The 23,791-nt window shown below is 38.6% G+C and overlaps 2 protein-coding genes across 2 annotated transcripts; one reads left to right on the forward strand and one right to left on the reverse strand.

The window, feature by feature from the left end:
• The first annotated feature begins 4,407 nt into the window (after positions 1 to 4,407).
• dio2 (iodothyronine deiodinase 2) lies at positions 4,408 to 10,651 on the forward strand. Its single transcript, XM_015015974.1, has 2 exons — positions 4,408 to 4,815; positions 8,738 to 10,651. The coding sequence occupies exons 1-2, from the start codon at positions 4,591 to 4,593 to the stop codon at positions 9,311 to 9,313; spliced, it is 801 nt and encodes a 266-aa protein (XP_014871460.1). The 5' UTR covers positions 4,408 to 4,590; the 3' UTR covers positions 9,314 to 10,651.
• Positions 10,652 to 19,920: 9,269 nt separating this feature from the next.
• Positions 19,921 to 22,654, reverse strand: LOC106935490 (neurexin-3a-beta-like). Its single transcript, XM_015015975.1, has one exon. It carries the CDS (start codon positions 21,931 to 21,933, stop codon positions 21,607 to 21,609), a length of 327 nt encoding a protein of 108 aa, XP_014871461.1. The 5' UTR covers positions 21,934 to 22,654; the 3' UTR covers positions 19,921 to 21,606.
• Positions 22,655 to 23,791: the final 1,137 nt, after the last annotated feature.

Here is a 23,791-nt window from a genome sequence, read left to right on the forward strand (position 1 = left end):
AAGAGAATCTGTTTGTCAAGTTGTAAATCATATTGCATGGAAACTTGTGCTCTCACAGAAAGCAAGTTTCTTCAGTTTTTTTTGACACACCTAAATGATTGTGATCAATCAAAGATTAACATCAGACAAAGATAAATACAACAAATACAATAGCAGTTTACAAATGAGGATTTTATTTATCAAGAGAAAAAAAAAATCACCCACCCAGGCCCTGTGTGAAAATATAATCCCGTTTATTATATCATAAATTTGGTGGGATTAACCACATATTTAGTTTCAGCAGGCACACCCAGGACTCATTACAGCCTGGCATGTACAGTCAATAAATCACAAATATAACCTGTGAACAGGCTGAAAAATGTCTAAAATGAACACATCATAGCCTGATCTAAAGAAATACAGAAAAGGATAAGAGAACAAAGTCGCTGTCTAGAAACTCTTGCAAAAGTATTTCTAAGTCATTGAGACTTCAGCAGCTGCAAGCACCAGCAGAGTAGTGTCATAAAGTAGTGTTTGTTTAATAAGAAGAAATGTAGTCAGCTACAATGGCCTCTATGCTCACTCTGGAAGGCTCCACTGCTGAAGCAAAAGAATGTTGAAGCTTCTTGAAGCTTGAAAGATTTGGAGAAGCCAGTGAAATAAATGAAGAATAACATCTGGTCAGGTCAGAGCAAACCTGATCTCTGCATGTGTCATTGCACACACACAATGTGGAATGACACACAGTGTGTCATTGCACACACACAATGTGGAATGACACACAGTGTGTCATTCCACATTGTGTGTGTGCAATGACACAGAATGATCAGAATCATCTGACTAGTATCAACTTTTAAAAAGTTAAAAACTTGGTACTAAGCGGAACATGAAGGATTTTCAGAACAAGACGCAGAAATTCTTTGTAACAGAGTGTGAAAAAATTACACCAGAGAAATGATGTGACTAGAATTTATTATTACCAAGAATATTTCCACAAATTATTAACTAAATTCTAGTAATTGTAATCAACATTTTTTTACTTGTACCATGCATTTTTTTTTACCCATATACTCATTTGTGGACTAATTTGATTCTATTTCACTGTGTGCAAATTATTTGGGTTGGTGCCAATATGTGGTAGGAGTTTAATGCCAATTGACACATCGGACATATTTACGTGCTCTTCTCACTGTACATGATATGCTGCTCAGACAAAACAGACCCGAATTAAAGCAGGATGTTCAAAGACAAGAAAAGGATTTATTTTAATAAAGCAAAACAAAAGCCGCTCTCTGCGGAGCCGGATGTTTGCAGGAACACTCTGACCACAGCTGACAATGAAAACAAGACCTGACATGACAAACTTCACAATGCAAGCTAGAACTAGATCTGACTGGGAACACCTTAAGCCTGGAACTACACACCCTGAGGAGGCGTGAGACTGATTCAGAGCAGGATTTGTATCCATCGCCATAGCTGCCCTTTCAGGATTATTTTTTTTAAGTTACATAAATTCAGTTGGAAACTGATCATAAATCTTTAGTTTTCCCACATTTGTCACATTGCAACGATCAAGTTCAGAGTATTCATTTTGGTTTCAATGTCACAAACCAAACCAAAACACTACATAATTGGGAAGTGAAAGGAAAAATATCCATGGCATTCAGTATTTTTATGAGTAGAATAAAAAATATGGCCTGCATCCAGCCCTCTTTTCAATGATGCCACTTAAAGGGGCAGTATAATGTTTTCTCCAGGCACAGAATTCAATTTAATAGCACAATCAAGTAACTGTCTTACCTTCACATAACACATATAATTTGACTTTGATGGCCTAAAATTGACCTTTGTCTCTTTAAGAACCTCCTGCCCTGTCTAACACTCTCTGTTCAACACGTCATCACAACAATCCCTTTCCAGTATCCAGTTTGCAACCATTTTAAGGGCTGAGATGTAGTTTATGCGATACACTCAGAAAACACGCTGTTCCACAAGGTGCTTGTTAACTGCTGCTGCCACTAGTCTGGTGGAGCTCTCACAAGCTTTCGCTCTCTGAGACGAAAGCTTGGCTGGAGACTGCAGCTCAACGGAGGAACTTTGTGGAAACAGGCAGCACTTTGTGAGAGGAAGTACCACCAGAGATTCATGGATTTCTGAAACTTGTATTAAAGAACCAAAGCAACACCGCAGGTATTTTATTGATGAGGGAATGACATTGTAACATGACGGTAAAATGGTAAACTTACATGGTGCCTTATTGAGTCCACAGGACCCAAAGGTTGTTCACATTACATTCTCATTCACCCATTCACACACACATTTGCATGCTGATGGTGCCAAGCTACTGGATTGTAGCCACACCTGCTCTATAGGGCAGTCTGACAGAGGCAAGGCTGTCATGGGTGAAGTGTCTATATCTTACCCTGAGCCCTTCCCCTTTAAGAAAATCTTGAGAAAACATCTTCCTTCAGACTTCAATTAATAGAGTCCTCCAGTGAGTTAGTAATCAAAATTAATGTTTAGCCTATGCAATTATTAATAATTATGATTAACAATGTACTATCAATGAAATTATTAATAAAGTTAAAGGGGGTTGGAGGTGTTCTGAGCTTTACGTCATGTTATAAATGGTAAATGGACTGAACTTATATAGTGCTTTTCCAGTCATTTTGACCACTCAAAGTGCTTTACACTAGAGTCACATTCACCCATTCGCACTCACAAACGCTCACACATTTATACACCGATATGCAGATCGGTAGGCAACTTTAGGTATTTCCCTTATCAAATACCTGAAGTGTTGCTTTGATTCTTTCATGCACGTTTGAGAAATCCCCATAGCAGCCATTCGGAGGTGCCTGAACACTCGAAGCTGAAGTCTCCAAGCCGAGCCTTTGCCTCACAGAGCACCCCTCTCCCTCGCCTCCCCTGCTCAGCTCCACCAAACTACTGTGTTCAATTTCACCCATGTGTCTCTGTGAGAGGCTGGGCCTCAAAAGACAACTCTTATATGTTCAGCTCCGGGTTTTATTGCAGGGCTGAGTTCTTATCTGTGACGTCTCCGATGCGATGAATGCTGAGGAATGTGATTCAGTCAGTCTGTGGATAGAATGGAAATCCAACAAGTGTGTAGGTTTTTGTAAAATCTTTTACAAACCATGTTTCATTTTCATCCCATGTTGCAATTAGAGAGTAGTTTATATTTGACCGTGGAATAAAAGTTTCTGTTAAAAACAAACAATAACAAAAGGATGAAGAGTTCAAAGCATTTGAATACTTTTGCAAACAACTTATATCCGCATGAGCCACTTTGCTTTGTTGAAGTTTAATAATAGATTCCATGTAAATGAAAAGCAAAATAAAAATAACTCAACCTGGCAGCAGCAAATTAAACTATCTGATGTTCACCTGGCGTCATCAGGGACATGCATTAGGTCCTGCTTTGCATGTTACATGCAAACCAAAACAAATTCTTTGAAAGGAATACACACACACTTTGTAAATACTTTAAAAAAGCTTCCATCATACATTTTGGTGGTATATCGTAAAAAAAAAAAAAAACTTTGCTCATTCTTTTTATCACAACAGTTATTGCACAGTCAGATGCTGGACACGTCATAACCTTTTATTTTTTTATTTTTTTGATTTGCTACGAGTTTATCGTGTTTCAAGTAGAAATGTACAAATGATCACAGCTTATTCTACTTCGTCTGAGCTAATCTACCTCAATTAACAGCAAAAATGACCAATCAGGAAATCGTTCCTTAGTAATTGCAACAGCCAAGAGCTAAAAAATGATCCTTTGCTGGCTTCACTTGTACATTCATATACTGCACTGCTGTCTGTGGCATTTTATTATCTTTTCCATTGGCACTAATAGCCTGAAACATGTCAAATATAATAACCTAATATTCCTTGGTATGATATTGAAAAGCTTTAATCACAACAAAACAATCCTTTGATTAAAGGTTACATGGTCTGAAAACAAACCAAGACCTGAACATTCTCCAGCCTTTATCAGGTGCACCCATTCAACTGCTTGTTGGTTGCCAATCACTAGGTGGTCTCTGCTACAGGGTCATGCAGATTATACAATCCTCAGACTTGCAAGCATCCGTGACAATGAATGTTTTGTCCCCAAAGGACACCTTGTAGACGGGAAAAGCTGGGACCAAACTGTCCAAACTGCAGATGGCTGCAGATCAAAAACTTTAACAAAAGGCCGTCACATTTCTCTACTGCGACGCTGTTAGGGGGGTGCCCACAAAATTAGATTAGGAACATGGAGACCCTCTTTTATGAGATCTTTTCTTCGGTGTTTGGACAAAGTGGACAAAGGAAGGAAATCTGTTGTTTGATCCAGTAAGTCTGGACGCCTCTGAGGGAGGAGAGAAAGGAGGAGACTGGAGGTCTGCGCCGAATCTGACGTCAGGATCATTCAGCAAAGATAAGCCGTGGGACTCAACATTAACTACAGAGTCCATCCTTTCCAGGGAGGTGCTGGATATCAGAGGGGTTCGGGCGCAAAGACTGGCGCAGATCCGACACTATGAGGGCAGCAGATCAGAGCCGCGGTCTTCAGCCTCTCCACTGAACCGTCAAAAAGAGAAAATGGGAAGTGCGAGTGAAGACCTGCTCGTCACACTCCAGATCTTGCCCGGCTTCTTCTCCAACTGTCTCTTTCTGGCTCTGTACGACTCCGTGGTGCTGGTGAAGCGCGTCGTGGCGCTACTGAGCCGGTCGCGCTCCGCCGGCTGCGGAGAGTGGCGACGCATGCTGACATCCGAGGGGCTGCGCTCCATCTGGAACAGCTTCCTGCTGGACGCCTACAAACAGGTAAGACTCCTGACCCGGGTCCGGACCGGACCGGACCGGACCGGACCGGACCGCTCTCTGTGGTGCTGCACTCCGCTCAAGTTGTTTCAGCCTTCAGGTTTGGGGTAGCGACACAGTAGTAAATTTCAGTTCTTCTTGCACAAAGTTTAACGTTTTTTTTTTTAATTTATTAATTTTTTTTTTTAGAATTAATATTATGAGTCATCCTGATAAGATTTTTTATTTTCCTCACCATCCCAACCTTCCTCATGTTGTAGACCTTCTGCTAATTAACCTAAGTATTTGTGATATGTCTGTGTAATTATTGCTTCCTGCTTTTTGTACTATGTATTCTGAAGAAACTAAAGGCAAACAATTCAGCATTAGTTTTATTATCATCTAATTTTTATTATCTAAAAAATGCATTGCAATGAGACTCGTTTGTCAGATTAAAAGTGAAATAACTTATGCAGGTGCTAAAGATCATTTTCATTAAGCCCACATTTCCTTACTAGATATGTTTTTATTGGGCTGACAGTATTCTAATCGTAATTTGTTTTATCAGAAGTCATAATTATCATGGATAAACAGGGCTTGAAAACATTAGTCAGTATGTTGTTAATCTATAATCACCAAGTGTGTCACTTAGTGAATTGAGGTACTTGTAAACAAACTTTTAAATATTCATATTTATTAAATATGATTGCATCAGATATGGGCATCAGGCACAGTTAAACTTCACCCAACTGTTCAGATATAATAGTAATATGCTGGACATGAACGTCTGGTGCTTGAAGTATAGTATCTTATAAAGTTTGGATCCTAGCGGTCCTTTGCAGCTGTGCGATTACACACACTGATATTCCATGACGACTGCGATACTGTGCACCTCTCATCCTAATTACCCCCCTGTAGCTCAATGACTGTGTTTTGGGTCTTTGTTCTGCTCAACGATCAAATTTCACTCCTACATCCAATTTTGCAGTCTCTAACTTCATCCATGTTCCTACTACTGCCTGTCCTCAGCATCCAAACAGCATGATGTTGCCACCACCATGTTTCATTCTGGGGATTTCTGCCAAACAGCATTTTGCATGTTGGCCAGGTAGTTCAGTTTTCATCTCCTCTGACCAGAGCACGATCTTGCATATATTTGTGGTGTTCCTCACATGGCACGTGGCGAACTGCAAACAAGCCATCTTATACCACTCTTGAAGGAATGGCTTGGCATGACGCAAAGCTATGACAGATGCTCAAAACTTGATATATTTTATTACCTAAACCTCCCTTAATCTTCTTCACGTCTTTATTTTGACATATCTGACGTGTTCCTTTATTTTTATGGCATTGTTCTCTGGCAAACTTCACGAAACAGCTGGATTTTAACTCAGATAAAATTACACACAGGTGGACTCTATTTTCTAATTAGACTACTTTTAAAGGGAATTATTTGCGGTGGATTTTATGTTGGGGAGCCGTATACAAGTCCATGTCAAACTTTTAAGATGTTGAATTAAAAGTTATGGATCCAATTATGTGCTACCTTTGTGCTGATCTAGCACATGCATTTCTATGAAAATCCACTAAAATTTGTGATTGTGGCATGACAAAGTATTGAAAACGCACTTTATATGCAACAGTTTTTCTTAACCAAGAACAGATTCATACCCATAATGCAAAAAAAAAATAAATAAAAGCATTTATCACACATAAATGACAATCCATTTCTGTGTCCAGTCCAGTTCATTCCACTCTGTGTTTGAACTGAACTTTAGCCTGAACATAGTGTTCTATGGAATGAGAACATTGAGAATCTTTTGAGCCTGTAATGTTAGGAGCAACCTGGCTCGGATGTTAATAAACACTTTTGCAAGGCACTGCAATATGGGTATTTTAATCAGTTTCTCAACTTTGAAACACTCACAACATGGTCTGTTAATCACATGTTGCGTGATTAACAGACCACACAACATGACACTACTCTGTAAGCATCAGTATTGTTTGTCATAATGACAGGTTAAGTTTGAACTCTTAATCATTGCCATGAATCCAGTCATTCTCAAGGAGGATACATCTTAAAACTTACCCTTAGGTGTTAGGTTTTTTATTTGTGTGAAGCCCTTTCCAGTTACTCCACTGACACCATAAAGCTCATTTAACCTTTTATCACTTCCAGATCATGGAATGTCACATCTGGAATTATATTGTAAACACAAGTGCTGAACCATTTTTTTATTATTTAAAGCAGCCAACTTTAACACATCCTTCTCTGTGGACCAAAACAGTCACGGAAAACATTCCTTAAGGACCAAAACGCAAAATCTTACCAAGTATTTTTGGTCCAGTCTCTAGTGCAAATATCTTAGCGCATTGAAATAAGTCTAAATTACAAATACATTTTCAGTAAGATATAAGCTTGTTTTAGACAACAATTGCTTAATACTGATAAAAGTACTACTTCTGCTGGCAGAGTATTTTACTTATGGGAAAAATAATCTGACAGTAGAACTAGTACTTTTTCATTAATAGCAAAGAATTGTTATTTTTTCTATGAACATCTAGCCATGGCACAATGAAGCCTGGCACCTTTTTGACAGTGGAAACCGCTATACAAACACAGTCCACAGTAGAGGATCTCACATCTGGATACATCAAATCAACGTCATAGTTTCCACTGGTCTAATTTCCATCCCTTCTGATTGCAGCCGTTTTTTGTCATCTCAGCTTCCATACATTGTGGTTTCTTTGTACAGGTTTTCCCACGAAGGTCTGTTTAAGCCATTCTCAAGTAAATTCCTTTCCGGAATTGACTGACTTTTATTGAATGTTAAATACCTTCATAAAACCTACAGGAGTACAGTCCGTCTGTCCATCCAACCACTCATTCTCTTCCTCTAAATTAAGATCAGATCATAGCCGTAATAGGCCCAGCAGGTAAACCCAGACATTTTCCAGCTCATTGGGGTGGATCCCAATGAATCCTGATGTCACAAAGAGTTATAGTTCCTCAAATAAGTGCTGGCTCGACCCACCCAGTGGGACATACTTGCACCACCTCTGCTAACACCTTTGGAGGAGCTTCTAATTTCAGCTCTAAAGCAGGAATGTTCAACTTCAGTCGTCAGCGCTCCTTGTCCAACAAGCTTTAGATTACTGCCTGTATCAACACAGGTGTTGGGAATGGCCAAATTATTTCTTCAGCATTTCATCAAGTTCTGCAGAGGCCTGTTATTGAACAATTTTAGATGTGATGAACGAAATGTCTAAAACATAACCAACACTGGCAATGGTGGCCTGAAACAAGACATTGTTGTTGTAAGGCAAAGCCCAGTCACCCTTCAGAGGAACATCAGTTTATCTTCCTGTATCCAGGATCATTGTCATGATCCACATCTCATAACAATAGCTAAATGCACTATTAATTCCACAGATTCATATTTTAGTTCAGCTTCTTCTCAACTAAAGACCAGGGCAATTAACCCATTAAGGTAGATAAGCGCTTGATCCCTTAATCCATGGCTGGCTTCTTCCTGGCATCATTTAGGAACAAGACACTGAAATTCACTTGATGCAGAGAACATCTCTGACCTGCAGGCAGTTCCTTTTTCCATTTTCCATGTGTTTGTCTATGATTCTGACTTAAAACGCTCAGGCTTTACAGATGTCATGTGTGTCATCGTATTGGCGTGAAAAGACCTACTGTGTCGACAAGCAAACGGTTAATATATAGAAAGTTAACCACCCAAGCACAGAACATCGTGGAGCTCTATTAATTGTTGAGAGAAAGAAACTCCAACCCGTGACACAAGTAAGACCTAAACAGTGTTCAAAACACTGCAGTGTAATAGTGTAAGTGTAATACAGACCTATGATCACACAGAATATGAGTGAATCAGAGATTGTTGTCTATAAGAAATAAATGTTAGCATTTGTACCTCCTCAGGTGAAACTTGGCTGTGAGGCACCAAACTCCAAGGTGGTGAAGGTTCCCGATGGACCTCGGTGGAGCAGCACTGTTGTCCCATGTGGGTCAAGGATCCAGACTGGAGGTGAATGTCGCCTTCTGGATTTCGAGTCAACAGATCGCCCTCTGGTGGTGAACTTTGGCTCGGCCACCTGACCCCCATTCATCAGCCACTTGCCTGCCTTCCGGCAGCTCGTGGAGGACTTCAGCGACGTGGCTGATTTCCTGTTGGTCTATATTGATGAGGCCCATCCTTCCGATGGCTGGGTAGCCCCTCCCATGGGGCAATGTTCTTTCAGTTTCCAGAAACACCAGAACCTTGAGGAGAGAATAGGAGCTGCACGCCAACTCATCGATCACTTTTCCCTACCACCACAGTGCCAGCTAGTGGCCGACTGCATGGATAACAATGCCAACATTGCTTACGGGGTGGCAAATGAACGGGTCTGCATAGTGCACCAAAGGAAGATCGCCTACCTGGGAGGAAAGGGACCATTTTTCTACAACCTGAAGGATGTGAGGCAGTGGCTGGAACAGAGTTACGGCAGACGGTAGGAGTTATGAATGACATGACAGAGGACACATGAACACAGAGCCTCATGGCTTTGTATAAGGTAAAACTGAAAAGGGTTTGTCATAAAGATGTCAGCCATCGGGCTCTAAACAACTATTTCCTGGAACTGCAGAGCACTTTTTTTGTTTTCATACACACCGAGTGTGTTTTGTCCGCGTTTGTACCGATTTGCTGCTGAAAAACATGTTCTAAAGAAGAAAAACACTAATTTCCAAATTTGAAAATATTTAAGAAAGATTTTGTGATTATTTTTAGAAGGATTGTATATTTTTTACATCTTTTGTAGATGTTTTTTGCACTATTCCAACAAGTTAACATTTATCTGCACCTTTACCTTCTTGATTTTCCATGCAGGACATGCTACAGCATTGTTCTCATTCATGTTTTGATATGAAACCAAAACAGATTTAATGTGGCAGACATTTGACTCAATGTGGCCTTTCCTTTTCATCCCATTGTTATTTTAAATTAAGTTCCTTCTTACAATAACTGCATGCAGAGGACATTATTCCATTGGTTAAAAAAAAAAAAAAAATCTAGCTTAGGGCCACAGGTCTTCATGGTTTGTCTGTATCTTATTTCCCAGTTCCACTACTTTAATACCACCTCAGGGATTCAGGGTAGCAATTGTGTGCTTTTAGTTTCAGTCTATGTGTGCTTAACTAAAACATAAAGCCCAGCTTTAATCTTATCTGGCAATTAAAACTTTCCTCCAGCTGACATGAAGCTTTGCTGTGCTCACTAACATTTAGAAACACTTCTATATGCCTTGCTGTTTTGGAGAGATTTTGTGATTTTGAAATTCCCTGTTTCCACAGGTTGAATTATGCAGAAAGTTCAGGCTTTTGAAATACCTCAATGCTGAAAATTACATTTGGACTAGACTAGATAATGAGGATTCCCCTTAATAAAAAAGCTGTTTGTAATTATTTAGGCATGACAAAAGCCTTTGGTACGTTTACTCATCAGTTATAGGTTGTACCACATTTTTATTTGACAAAGGGACTCTTTTTAAATTATTTGTCTTTTGAATGATTGCTGGGGGGTTTGGAAAGAGATTTGGTTGGATTTTGGAATTGGTAGATCCAGCTTCCCACTTTGTAACATTTCAACAGTGGACAAACACACTGCTGTACCGCACAAATCCGTCTAAAAGTAGGTGAACTTCACAGGGTGTTGGTGAGGTCAGGCAAGCATGAAGAAGTCAGTGCGCTCCCCGTTAGAGAAGAATGGATCACGGTAAGTCATGGAGGGTTTTGAGCATGCATGAAAAGTCAGAAAAGAATAGAAACAACTTTTATTGTCCAGTAAAGGGGAAATCAGGGAGATAACAGCAGCAACAGTTATAAAGATTTACTCAGTCTTGAGCAGTCTTTTTGCAGTTGCTGTCTGGCACATATTGATTTGCTAGTGATGATTGGGACAAGATATATTGTTTTGCTCCACTACCTAAATCCTCATCATTGATTGAATGAAATGGCTCTTGTACTAGATGTCAGACACAGCTTTAGAAAAAAACCACGTTAGCCTGGAAAGATTAAACTAAAAACATTTTACAGTTATGTTATTTTTAAAGATACACCAATAAGTTTGATCCAAAGATTATAAATGTTCAAGGATCCTTTGATCAACACACAGATTAGCTAAAAAGAAGTCAGAATTTTATATTTATTTTTTTACAGGCAACATAGCTAGCAACTCTTTAGTCTAAAAAACGCAGATAATTTGATCCATTCTTTTTTGAATTTACTATACATCTGGTAAGAGTTTATGACATGCTATTCTGTACTGGTTTCAATGCTACAATCACTATCAAAACGTGCTATTTTTGTGTGTTGCAGTTCTCAGAATTAGCAAGTAAAGAAAACTGGAAATCAGCATCAGTCAGAAAAATCTGATCTGTCCAGCTTTTATTCTTATCTCAAGATCTCCAAACATTCACAACATGTGAATAAATAACTTCCGGACTGCTTCAGTATTGGTAGAACTAGAGGCATGATTTACTGCACAAATCCTTGGCATGACTGTGATGCTACAGAGTAAGCAGTGCTGCAGTAGACAGACCTCAGATCATATATCTGTTCTGTATTCTGGAACAGAAAAGCACCTGGAATTCTTGAAGAAACAAGGAAAAAAATATTTTGAAATGGAAAAAAAAAGAGAAAATAAGCCCAGATGCCTTTTGTTTCAGCACTTTTGCACTAAAGGGGGTCACATGATTAGTTTGAAAGCCACATTAAATCTATTTTGTTTCAGAGAAAGATTTACCAAGGCATGCAAATTTTCCTCTGTTTGTTGGAGATAAACCACAGTTTACCAGGACTATCTGTTTTTACTTTTGTAAATTACACTTGTTCAGGTGTATGAGATGTCAGGATCAGACATACTGCCAAAACAACTATAACAAGAAAAATCTTTTGCACTAACGTGACTACCACCAGCTCCTAAACTACAAGAAAAGTGACTCGTTAACTGGTGCAAACCTTTGTAAATTGGCCTGCAAGATTACAGGTAGAGATTTATATTGACACAACTCATGCTACCTTCATAGAACATTTTAATGTTTTGCAGGATATCTTAAAGATGACTGGATTGCTGCAGATGTTTTAGTCAGGCGAGGGGGATTTGTATTCCAGCAACAGAAACTTGCTTCCTGAGTTAGGCTGAAAAAGTTTAATCTAGGATGCAATAAGAGCCAGCAAGCTTCCAGGTTCAGAATTCCCTTTATTCAGCTCCTAATGCAGAATTCATACATGTACATACAGAGATTTTTTTTTTAAAATGTATTCTCTACCTGTTAGGATGGACAGATAGATGGCAGAAAATAAATGAAGGAATATGAAACAAAGCCAGGCAGAATTTTTTTCTCCGGACAGATGATTTGTCCTGCCCTCAGTGATAAAGGTGTGCAAATGAAAACCTTTGACGAAAGAGTTAGCGGCTCAGTCTCTGGTTGGATAATAGACAACACTTTGTCATCATGTCGCAGGTTCATTGCATCTGTTTTCATTTTCAAGTTCTGTCTCGTGTTACGGTCTCATGCAGACAGCTCTGGTTTCCATCTCTGTTTAAGTGTAACACTTATTTTTATATGTGAAATGGGGGGGAAACACCAGTGGTGAAAAATAAAGTTTAATGTTTGATTTGAAAATGTTTGATGTGTCATCTTTGAGCTATTCTGTTGGTTAATCTCAAGCCATTACTAAGACATGTGACAATAAACATGTTGTCCTCTCAACACCATTAAGAAACTGATGTTTGGAACTTTGTTTTCAGTTGTGTCATCTAAATAGCTGTTTTCAGTACAGCTTTTTCCACTTTGCAATCTTCCCAAAACATAAAGTTAGACCTTTTGAGGAGTTTCAAATGTTACTTTCTCCCATTTATCCTTTGGACATGTTTTAGTTTCATCATGCCATTTGGGGTTTATAAATTCTCCAACATTCTCTGCTGGGGAAAGGTCAGTACGGCAGGCATTTCCTCTTCTTTCTCAAGCATGCCTTTTAGAATGTGAGAAGAAAGTGGTTTTCCAATGCATCCAAGTTCCTGGAGGAGGTCTGGTCTTTCAGACAGCAGCATGTGTTACATTTCTGCATTAATGCTGCCTTTAAAGGAATGGAAATGAGCTTAGCACTGATGTAACCCCAAGCGGTTGCTGAGCCTGAACTTTGTGACTGGTTGAAAACAAGCTGGCCTGGATGCCATCGTTCCTTGTTGCTTCATTTCTTCCAGCAAGGACATAGAATACTCCTCTGTTTCACGACACCGTGCGATGATCCAATCCAGATGTCGTCGATGCCCAGAGACGTGGACCCTGCTTCTATTTCCTCATAAAAAGTTTTAAGATGAAATGACAAGTTTGGTTTGCATTATTATTTGTTTGTGCAGTCAACTGTGCAGCAGCCTAGGACCGTTTTACAATGAAATTATCTAAATGAAACTGACTTTCAGCTACCAACTGTCTGTTTGTTGACAAGCTTTACAAGAGTGGACAGATTGACCAGTGGACCACTTTCTGAAGAGAGCAACATTATGTGCAAAGGGTCAATTGAATAGATTAACAAAGTATTCCGAAATAATTCTCTTGTCCATTCTAGTTCTAAGAGCTGTTGACAAAAGTCGGTGCCATCAAAGGAGTCAGAGTGTTTTTGCAAACAAATATATATTGTATATTAGTCATATATTAATTCACAGTTTATGCAAATCCTGTCAGTGTTTTTATTTAGAATATCTTGCAACATGTAATGCAAGAACGGATGGATATGTGTAAATGAATTTAGCAAGACACAACATGACAATCTACAGCCAATAAATATTTAAGTAAGTTTAAAAATCACTCACTGATTTATTTTTTTCTGTTTTGCAATTTCTTCTTCTTTGCAAATGATAGCAACATGACTTTTCATAAAGTATTTAACTTCCTAAGAGGGTTTAGGGGCTAGCTTCAAAATGTATTTTCCGGTGGACCCCGGTTTGTTGTTCAGCTGAACCTTTGTTCTGATTTATTGACCAGTTAGTCTAAGACAAACAAAATAGATGAAGGACAATAAAATGTGGATGTGTATACATTTGGAAAGGCACCCTTCCTGTTCCATATTACTCCAAGCTTCTAATTTTCCATTATCTCGCCCTTCTGCTCCCCAAAGCTGTCATCCGATATTTGTGACAACGAATCCAGGTCACTACAGCCTTCCCTGGACAGTGTTTGAAAAAGAAGCTTTTGTTGCAGATTCTGGGCAATCACACCCAGTGTTTAAAAGGAAACCGGCTGTCTCCTTACCCCTGAGAAGCACACAGAGTCCAGCCAGACTCCAAGTAATGTTGGAAGAGTGACAACGAAAAGAAGCATTGCAAGAAAGGACACAAATTAGCAACACAATGTCAGCGGAGGTTGGAAAACATGTAAAACAGATTTCACCCATTATGGTTTTATATAAATACCTGCGCATTTCTACTTAATAATTTAAATATTCACAATAATGTTTGGATAGATTCAAGCTGTGGGCTATAAAACATGTTCATTACATTTAATACTCAAAATTATTCTCAGATATTCAGATTAGATTTCATCAGATCAGCTATGCCTGTTTTGAGCTCATTAAGGGATGTGGCGTTTTCGGGCCATGTCATTATTATGTAAATGAGCTGCTGCTGGAGACACCTCCTAACTCGGTGATTACACTAGCACCTCAGACACGTGAAAATGGCTACCAACAGATACACAGTGGCACAACCATACAACCTTGACCCAGAAGCAGAAGAAGTGGAGCCTCCTGAACAACCATCAAGCCAATCACTAAAGGATTAACGACTGGTAAAAATAAGATAACATTTTATATCACTATTTGATGCCTTTGACAAAACATACCTTATATCAATACCTAAATATCCACAATGTTACATTATGACACTGATGAATGTTATGTTGATCAATTACAATACACACAGACGTCGTTCTTTTCACTATGTATTTCTTGTCTTACACTTTATTAATCCTTTTATTTTTATTGTTATTCTTATAAATAACAATGAAAATAAACTTTAAAAACTCTCCCTCATGAAATAATCCTGCATGTTGAAAGTATCATCTACCATTTTAATCAGTTTTCTGCAGAGCAAAGATATAGTTGTTTGCAAAAAGAGCCTATCTTTTAAATTACATTTCATTTCCTCTAACCTGAAAAAGTCCGTTCTACAAGAGGTTTGTCAAAGAAACATGCACCCAGCTTAAAAAAAAACAGAAAATGAAAAAAAAAATGTTATTCACGTCATGCTGTACTCTAAAATAAATCCAATAATATAGCATAAACGTGTAGTTTGAGGCCCTGCTAATATGCTTCATTTTCTACATTTTGTTTTGCTTCCTTATTCATCTTTAGTTATTAGCTATTAATATTACTTTTCTAACTGCACACATTCTAATTAATCAGTTTCACTCAATGTTGAAGTGAAGCCATTAAAAAGATAATTTATCGAAAACGTGTCATTTGTAAAAGTAGTGTACAGGTTTTTTATTGAAAGCAAAGAACCAGATGATAATGAATATTTTGTCTCATCCCTTCCCGTTGGAGTTTTAGGGAGGTTTAGAAAGCGACTACGTTGTTCTACTAACATCTTACCGTTTTGCTTTCAGCACATTAATTTTCACATTTTTCATTTCCATTTTGTACCGTGACTACCTATAAACATATCTCTACATTTGATCACATATGAACTTCAGATGTTTTTCTACAAAGGATGTCAAAATATTTTACTTTGTTTCGTCATAAACAGTGGGAGGAAAGCTGATAACTTACGAAGCACTTGTAAAAGCTCACATTTTTCCTTCGGTATTTTTGGTGAAGAAGCTAATATTTTTGCCTGAATCATTAATCACTATTTGGAAATCAGTGGGCCGGTCGCTGGAAACTGATCAGAAATGGGATACAGAACAACTGTCTGCCTTTCATGTTAACAAGAAACCTCCACGGCAATGAAAACAGCAAGTCTTCTACAAAAACATGTCTGGATATAATAACAATAACAAAAGCTGATTACAGGACATTCATCTCCCCACTGCAAAAACAATGGACCCAACAGTTTATAAAAAGTAGGACACAGATGTAAACAATCAAAGTCTCCACACGCAAATATGCAGAACATTAACATGATTTCTGCTTACTGTTCTCAGCTGAAGCTCTTAGCATGGTTTTGTCCAGTAACATCCTTTTATCTTCATCATTCTGTTTATGAGGTCTAAACTCATTTTGAGTTTAGACCTCTTAAACCTGTCTTGTGACCTCTTAAATTTGTAGCCCTGTAACTTAACATTCTTTAAAGAGCCTTTCTGAGAACAATCTGCTGTCTGAGTTTTAAAATTGTAATCGAGCTGGTTTATGCCAATGACAAAGCCTGCGTTTTACTTTCCTCTTTAGACATGTGTGGCGTAGACACGTCCTTACTGAACTACTAAGAAATTACCAATGCTTGACAAAACAAAGAAGAATTTCAGAAAAATATTACTTTTAAGCTCTGTTGGGAGAAGCAGAATAAATTTAAATTGGTTTTACTTGCTCTGGAAAGATGAATAGACAAAAACCACAACGGAAAATTATACCATTTTGTTTACTGAGGAAAGTATAACTATCCAAATATAATGCCTTCCAGACGTTTTGATTTATATGGGACTGTGGAAAGTGAATAATGCTATATTACAATAAATATATAGCTTATGAAATAGTTATTTAAATGCATTATTCATTTTTTAAAAACTAGGAATAAATACATAAATAATTTACTAAATGTTTATGTAATCATAAATGCCTGAAATGTATTGATTTCATTTGAAGAACTTGATATAATTATGTAATGGCTAATTGATTGTTTCATGTTCCTGCGCTGAAGCATATCAAGAATTGATTTAAAGTGTCAACTTCACCAATCAAACTCAGGGGGCAGGATTAGAGTAGTTTCTATAGGGACCGTTACTGTTTCAAACATCAAGTCAGGAGAAGTTCCTCCAGGTTTAACGTGTTGACAAAGTCAGTTTTGTCTTCAGCATCTCATCCATTCATTAAAATTGCCTGTTCCAGTAGATGTTTAATATTCCCTCTAGTTTATCCATTTCTGGATTTGTGTCATTAACTCTGCAAAAACAGATGTTTGTGTGATTACCTTGAGAAAAATGGTGGTGGGCATATCCACAGCGTTCACCTCCAGACCTGAGCTGAGCATCCAGCCAGATGGCCTAAACGTACCTACTCAAACATTTTTATTTGGATGTTAATGTACCTACAGAAGAACTCATAGATCTTAAACTTTTTGTCATATTACAAGCCCAAATCTATTAGATCTATTTAAGTGATAAATCACCACGCAACAGCAAATAATTGTAAAGTGAAACCAAAATTATAGCTGGTTTCCAACAATCTTTTTTTTAAAAAGTGTGGTGTGTGTGCATTATGTATTTTTTCACCTGTGTAATTTAATCTCATTATGCATATATGTTTTCTGTGGAGGCCTTATCAACTGCATTGATTAAAATATGAAGCAGTATTAAGCAGGTTTGGTTACAAATCAATACACCAAGATGTGAATATGTCATGGACCAGTATTCAATTCATCATCTGAAATTAAAAACTGCAAACACGCCAAAACACGACACTCCGCCTAAACTAACAAACCAAATAGGGAGACCATTAATCAGAAAAGCAGCCAAGTGCCTCATGGCAACATTTTGCAGCAATTCACAGGTCAGATGAGAGAATCTGTCAATTGGAGAACTATTGGTTGTGGACACCACAAATCTCATATCTTATGGAAGATTGGCAAGAAGAAAGCCATTGTTTAAAAAAAACAAGCAAACAGAAAAACAATCAGAAGTCCCATTTAAGCCACAAATTATGCACGGTGTAAATCAAAAGTGGAACATGCATCTTCTGCAGAAAAGTAACACCCGTAACAAGCCATCCTCACAAGTCTACACGATGATGGCAGCATCACCCAATGCAGCTGCTTTTCTTTCCAGCAGGGAGAGGGAACAGCAAATCTACACTGCACAAATGGTGTCCATCCACTTTGACTGAGCTCCAGCTATTTTGTTATCAATAATGTGCAAAACCAGTTGAGACATATCCAAAAGACACACGGCTGTTAGTTTAGCAAAAGGTGGTATTTCAAAAGTATTGACTTTTTAGAGCTTTCTCTGCCAAGAATGTTGAAAACTGAGTCTGTTTACTTTCATGAACAGCTATGCTCTTCTTTGTGTTGGTCTATTACATAAGATTCCAGATGAAGACTTACAAATTGGGACAAAGTTCAAAGGATATTAATACTTTACCTGTAGGATCCCTGTGTAGGAGTCTGATGATGACTTTGACCAGTTCTTCCTCAAGTCTCAATATGTGGCACATACATAACAATGTTAAATGGTATGGCTAATACCCACTAAAAATGATGATGTACAACAATGACACGCTTTACTTGTAGGAATGATTTAAACAGACACAACAAACAGCAACAAAGGCATACAAAATCCTGGACTTCATTAATGGTCAGTGGTAAAGGCCAACATTTAAAACATATAAGGCAAAACCCTTTAGGCCACAGACTTTTAAGCTGTTGATCCTAATGTTACTTTCACAAATAGTGTTAAAAAGATTCTAGTGCTAAAGAGGATAATCTTTCAAAAAGCCAATACCTTGCAACATCTGTTGATGTTGCAACAGATGTTGGTAATGTTGGTAATTACTCTGGTAATTACCAACATTACCAGTGTTGGTAATGTTTGCCTGCTTGTAAACACCTGATTTAAATGAATGTGTAATTCACAATGCAGACACTTTGAAGGAATTATTTAATCATTTGAAGCAGGCATGAAGCAGGCTATGAACACCTAATACTTGTATAATCTGAATTCATGTGGAATCCTGAAACTGATAGACAGCTGTAAAAAAAAGTTGATTATTTTTCCCCTCCAAAGTTGTTGCAAGGATTTCTTGAGCAGTTTGCTGCCTTTTTAGCTAACCAACATTTTATGCGTGAGTGGTTCCAGTCCTCAATATCGAGAGTATTGCCAAAACATCTAAAACTTGAGGGATAATACCATGTAAGGACTGGAGAGGTCTTTGGACTTCCTAAGGAAACATAGGACACAAATAAATGAATGTCAAAGCTGTAAACTGAAATCCAACTTGAATGGCAAATCTGTTAAAGAGAGACTTTCATGGAGTTTCTTTAATTTATTCCACAACTTTACCAGTGTCAGAGAGATTTCAGTGATTTGGTATTAACAGCAAATTCTGTCAGTGGTTGGAGGTTCTGGTCCTCTTGTAGATCTTGGTGACCAACTGAGGAAATAGTTGGAGTTGGAGCAGAAAGGTCTAAAACTTGCAAGAAACTGGCTCTTGAAGAACCCACCAAAGGACGGCAGCCAGGGATCCTCAAATCCAGGCCTAGAGGGCCAATGTTCTGCAACTTTTAGATGTGTGCTTGGTTCGACGTGCTTCAGCCACCTTCTCAGTGGAGTCACGTTCTCCAGTGTGCTGCTAATGAGCTGATGATTCGACTCAGGCTTGGTTACACATAGTCGCATCTAAAATCTGCAAGACACCAGCCCTCAAGGCCTGGATTTGAGGATCCCGGGTCTATGGCCTTCTCAAAAACACAAGATAGAAACACGGATGTTATTTCGATGAAGACATAAATCCCAACTGGAATAATAACCTGCAATAAGAAGACTAAGATGGGGATCATTTGATTTATCCCACAAACATCTTGCTGAGGGAGAATAACTATGATTTGTGTTGTTAATAAAATATTTCTAGTATTCCAAATAAAATGCCATGTTTCGATTGCTTATGCTTCAAGTGTGGTGGTCACATCATGATTTCTTGTCTTTGCCCTCATTTGGCTTCAGAAACATAGGGGCGAGACCACAGATGAGGGGGAAATGTTGAAATGATCTTACAATTGGGAAAAGCATGACTACACTAATTGCTCAACTGCATTTACCCATTGATAAGAGAATAACTTCAGAAAAAAATGTTTATTTGTTATCAAATGGATGAAAAAAGAAAAAAAATAAATAAATAACAATTGTAACCCAAAATATGATTTCTAAGAAAAAAGTATCCACTTCTTTAATAGCAATGTCAGAAAATGCAAACATAAATGAGTGGTAAAGTTTTTCAAGATGTCAACTAATGACAAAGAAGAAATGATGTCCTTTTCAACAGTGAACCCCCCCTTTATAGCTTTTTATTTGAGCTTTACTGTCTTCACCACGAATCGGAGCGTATGCTCTTTCTTTCTCTCTATAAAAAAGTACAAACAAAGCAAAACAGAAATCAATGTACCCCAGGACAAGAACGCCATGGTTGAGAAGAAAGGGCACCTTGTATTTGTTGGACAACTGCAAGTAGTTAAATATTCATGCAACTTTAGAAACATCTCTGTGTAGATTTCTAGGCTAACAATACATTTTTTTTATTCTTCATGAATATCAATATGATTCTCCACAGTCTGGTTAAAGTCTTTCTCCATGTAAATTAACAGATAGATTTTTGTAATGAAATCTGTTGATAAATCATATCTTCAGTCTGTACAATAGAGGTACTAAAAATTACAACTGTCATGGTATATGTACAATTTACTACCTACAAAGTACAACAGATAGCATGTAATAAAATATGTAAACAAATTTCTCTTTTTTGTTTTTGTTTTTTTGACACAGTTGACTGTGACAGCAGATAGAATTCACACTTTCAACATCTGGTTTATTTCTGTATACACATTGGTTAACAGTGTAGTAGTACTGCATCTGTGTTCATCCTGACACCTCCATAGAAAAAGAGAATGATAGGCAATGAACCAACACACACTTGTGCAGATAGATAAAACCACCACAGACTGTGCAGCAAGAAGAGATCTGTTTGAGGGGTTTCGAGAAGAGGTGGCGGGGGGAGTCCTGATCCTAGATGAAGAACTGCCTTTGTGTTATCCAAGCTGAACACTCTTTACTGGACTTTTACTGTACTGCACCTTACTGTGGAATCAGGATGGCATGCATTTTACAATCAGGCGCTTCTTACCAAGAGAACCGACAAATTCTTCCCACAAAGAGAGTCACTGTGTCTGTCAGACAATGAGAATAATTGTGGTGAATTAGATGCCAGAGCAAACAGATGGTATGAGGTCTGCCCTTGGCAATTGGCTCACTTGGATTCATATTATACACATAAAATAGTTTTCTTTTCTTACTGTTCTCTTTGAATCTTTTTTTTTTCTTTTGCTTTAAGCAAAAATAAGTAAGACACCACACTTATATTATGTATAAACCATAAAAATCTGTAATATTTTGATTACAAGAGTCCTTTGTGTGCCTGACCCCCTCTCGTTAAGCACTACTTGTTGCTTACATGCTGGAAACGTTTAAGATAATGAGCCTTTTGTAATTAACAATTTCACAAAAATTGTTTAATGCCAAGGATCACGTAGCTCTAAAAGTCACTTAGGAGAATGATGCTGTGAAATATTTGTATACCGACAATGTCTCTGACCAGATAGAAGTGTAAGGTTTCTAAAGTTGCTATTTAACCTTGCCATTAAGCCTTTTGCTTAATAGTAAGTGTGCTTTATGTTACAGTACATATCAGTTCAACTATTCAGCACAGTATAGAATTATTCAAGTCCCATGTTATACCATCATTTGTCAAAGCTCCTCACAGGGAAACTGGTAATAAAAGTTCTCTCAGTGCCTTCTCTCTTTGTTCTGTCGTGTTGACCAAAGTCTCAGTCACACATAATACTCCTTATCCTTGTTTTTCTGTCTCTTGTTGCTGCCTTTCAGGCTCTGCTGTTTGTCCTTCATGACAGCGCCATTGCTCTGCACAGCCGAGTTGGTTATGTAGTGCCGGCTCTCGTCCACCTGGTAGGAGCCTTCATCCCTGTTCCTGTACTTATACATGGCGTACAGGAGGATAAGGATGCACAGCGCTGCGGCCGCCACTATTCCGATGACCATCCCGGTGGTGCTGCTAGATTCACGGACCACCTCCGAGGGCCCCGGGACTCGCCTGACGCCTGGCTCTGTGGGGAGTGCTGTGGGTATATTATGGAACATGACGGAAATTATTAATGGGCCCCTCAGCTTGCTGCTGTCTACCTCACAGGATGTGGCAATAGAAGCAACACTAGGTTGGGGCTGGGGTTTTTAGCTCGCGGTTTTTTGTTTTGCCGGAGAATTGTGGAGGGATGTGGTGGAGGCAGAGGTGCTAGTGGTGCGGCTCTGGTTGGCGGTTACTGGTATGGTGGTTGTCCTACTGCATCTGAAGATGGAAGGTTTGTTTGGTATAAAAGTCCTGGGCGCCTGTGCTTTGTAGTCACCTTGAAAGTGTGATGTAGGTCTTAACAAGGAGGAGTTCGAGTGAAAATCTTCATCATCATCAGTGGGGGCAGGTAAGACTTCAACGCTTTCCCAGAGCCATACCCCGATATCACCAAGCCATCATCATCACAATCATCGCTGCCTCGGTCCGACAAGCAAGGTACCCCCGCCTCAGTGGCCTTGGACAAGGACTCTTTGGTGGTCTCAATAATGGTGAGGAGTGGGTGGTGGGTTGAGGGAGTGGGAATGAAGGGTGCACGGGGAGCTACAAAGGGGTGCTCTAATGGATCCTCAATGACTAATTCAGCTCCTGGAAGTGGAAAAAGATTTATTTTAGAACCAAACCCTGTGATTTATGAACCAAACAAAGCCAGCAAAAGCCATATATGAAAACATCTTAAAAGGCTTAAGAGCTAAAATGGGAGCCAGAAGGACAATTTAAACTTTGATTATATTTCAGTTTATTTCAGCCACTAAACCCTGGCATTAATTTTGCTTGTCATGATCAAATTAATCTAACTTAATCAGATTGTTTGACTTCAGAACAAACCCATGCCATTAGGGCTCCACAGGCATCCTTGGCTTTTGCTCTGAGTTCTTTGTGTCAACCTGCTTTGTTTAATTTTCTCCAACCCTGAATTTGCATTTGCAGCTCAAGTCCAGTCCTTGAGAGCTTCCATCCTGCAACTTTCCCCTGCATCCTTCCTCCAGCACACCTGAATCAAACGAATGGCACATTGCCAGACCCATTCAGAGTTGAATGACTGCTTGTGAGGGAATTCTGCCATTTGATCCAGATCTGTTGAAGTAAGGATGCATCTAATAGTTGCAGGACGGTAGCTCTCGAGGACTGGACTTGAGCACCCATCGCTCTGAAGGACATTAAAAAAATATTGCAGCTCATCCTGAAAGCACTGCAAATTAGCAAAAGAAAAAGAAAATAATTTCTCTAAAGACAGTGCTGATGTCTTTCCTCTGGCAAAGTATACAGATTCCTGCTTTCATACGAGTCCTCTGATAATAATTTAATGTTATGTGTTGCTTTGGTTGTTGCTACTTTCTTTTTTAAATTCTGTCAAAAGGCAAAAAGCTAAACATCATTTTACACAATAACTGTACATTTCGTATAACTTGTAGGGTTGCTGTTGTTCACATTTACTGAGTGAATGCTCAGCCAGCTCTTTCCCTAGTACTGGTCCTTGAAACATACTTGCATGCCTTGCATGTTTCAGCTTTTCCTCTGTTTTAGGACACATGGTTTAAATTGACGCGTTAAATTACTAGCCTTCAGCAAATCTTGATATCCAGCTGCTGGGGGACTTCTAACGTGTACCCCCATCCAACACTGCAAGGCCAGGAAGTGATCCAAAGAACTGATTTTATTTATTGTGAAACCAATTGTAGTATTGCTACTCAGTGGCTCCCAGTTCATCTTAAGCCTCTTTTTACTGAGAGTAACACACATAAATGTAGCAACACCTTCATAAATAGTTCTCAGATGCAGAGCTGAATCCTTCATTAGTGTTGTAGAGTGAGTCTAATTTAGATTTCTAATTTAAAAGTAGCAACTGAGAAAAAAAAAAAAAGGTCAGCA

The sequence above is a fragment of the Poecilia latipinna genome, unplaced genomic scaffold (assembly GCF_001443285.1).
Source record: "Poecilia latipinna isolate Pla-1442-1.1 unplaced genomic scaffold, P_latipinna-1.0 Scaffold1970, whole genome shotgun sequence".
In the NCBI taxonomy this organism is placed as follows: Eukaryota; Metazoa; Chordata; class Actinopteri; order Cyprinodontiformes; family Poeciliidae; genus Poecilia; species Poecilia latipinna.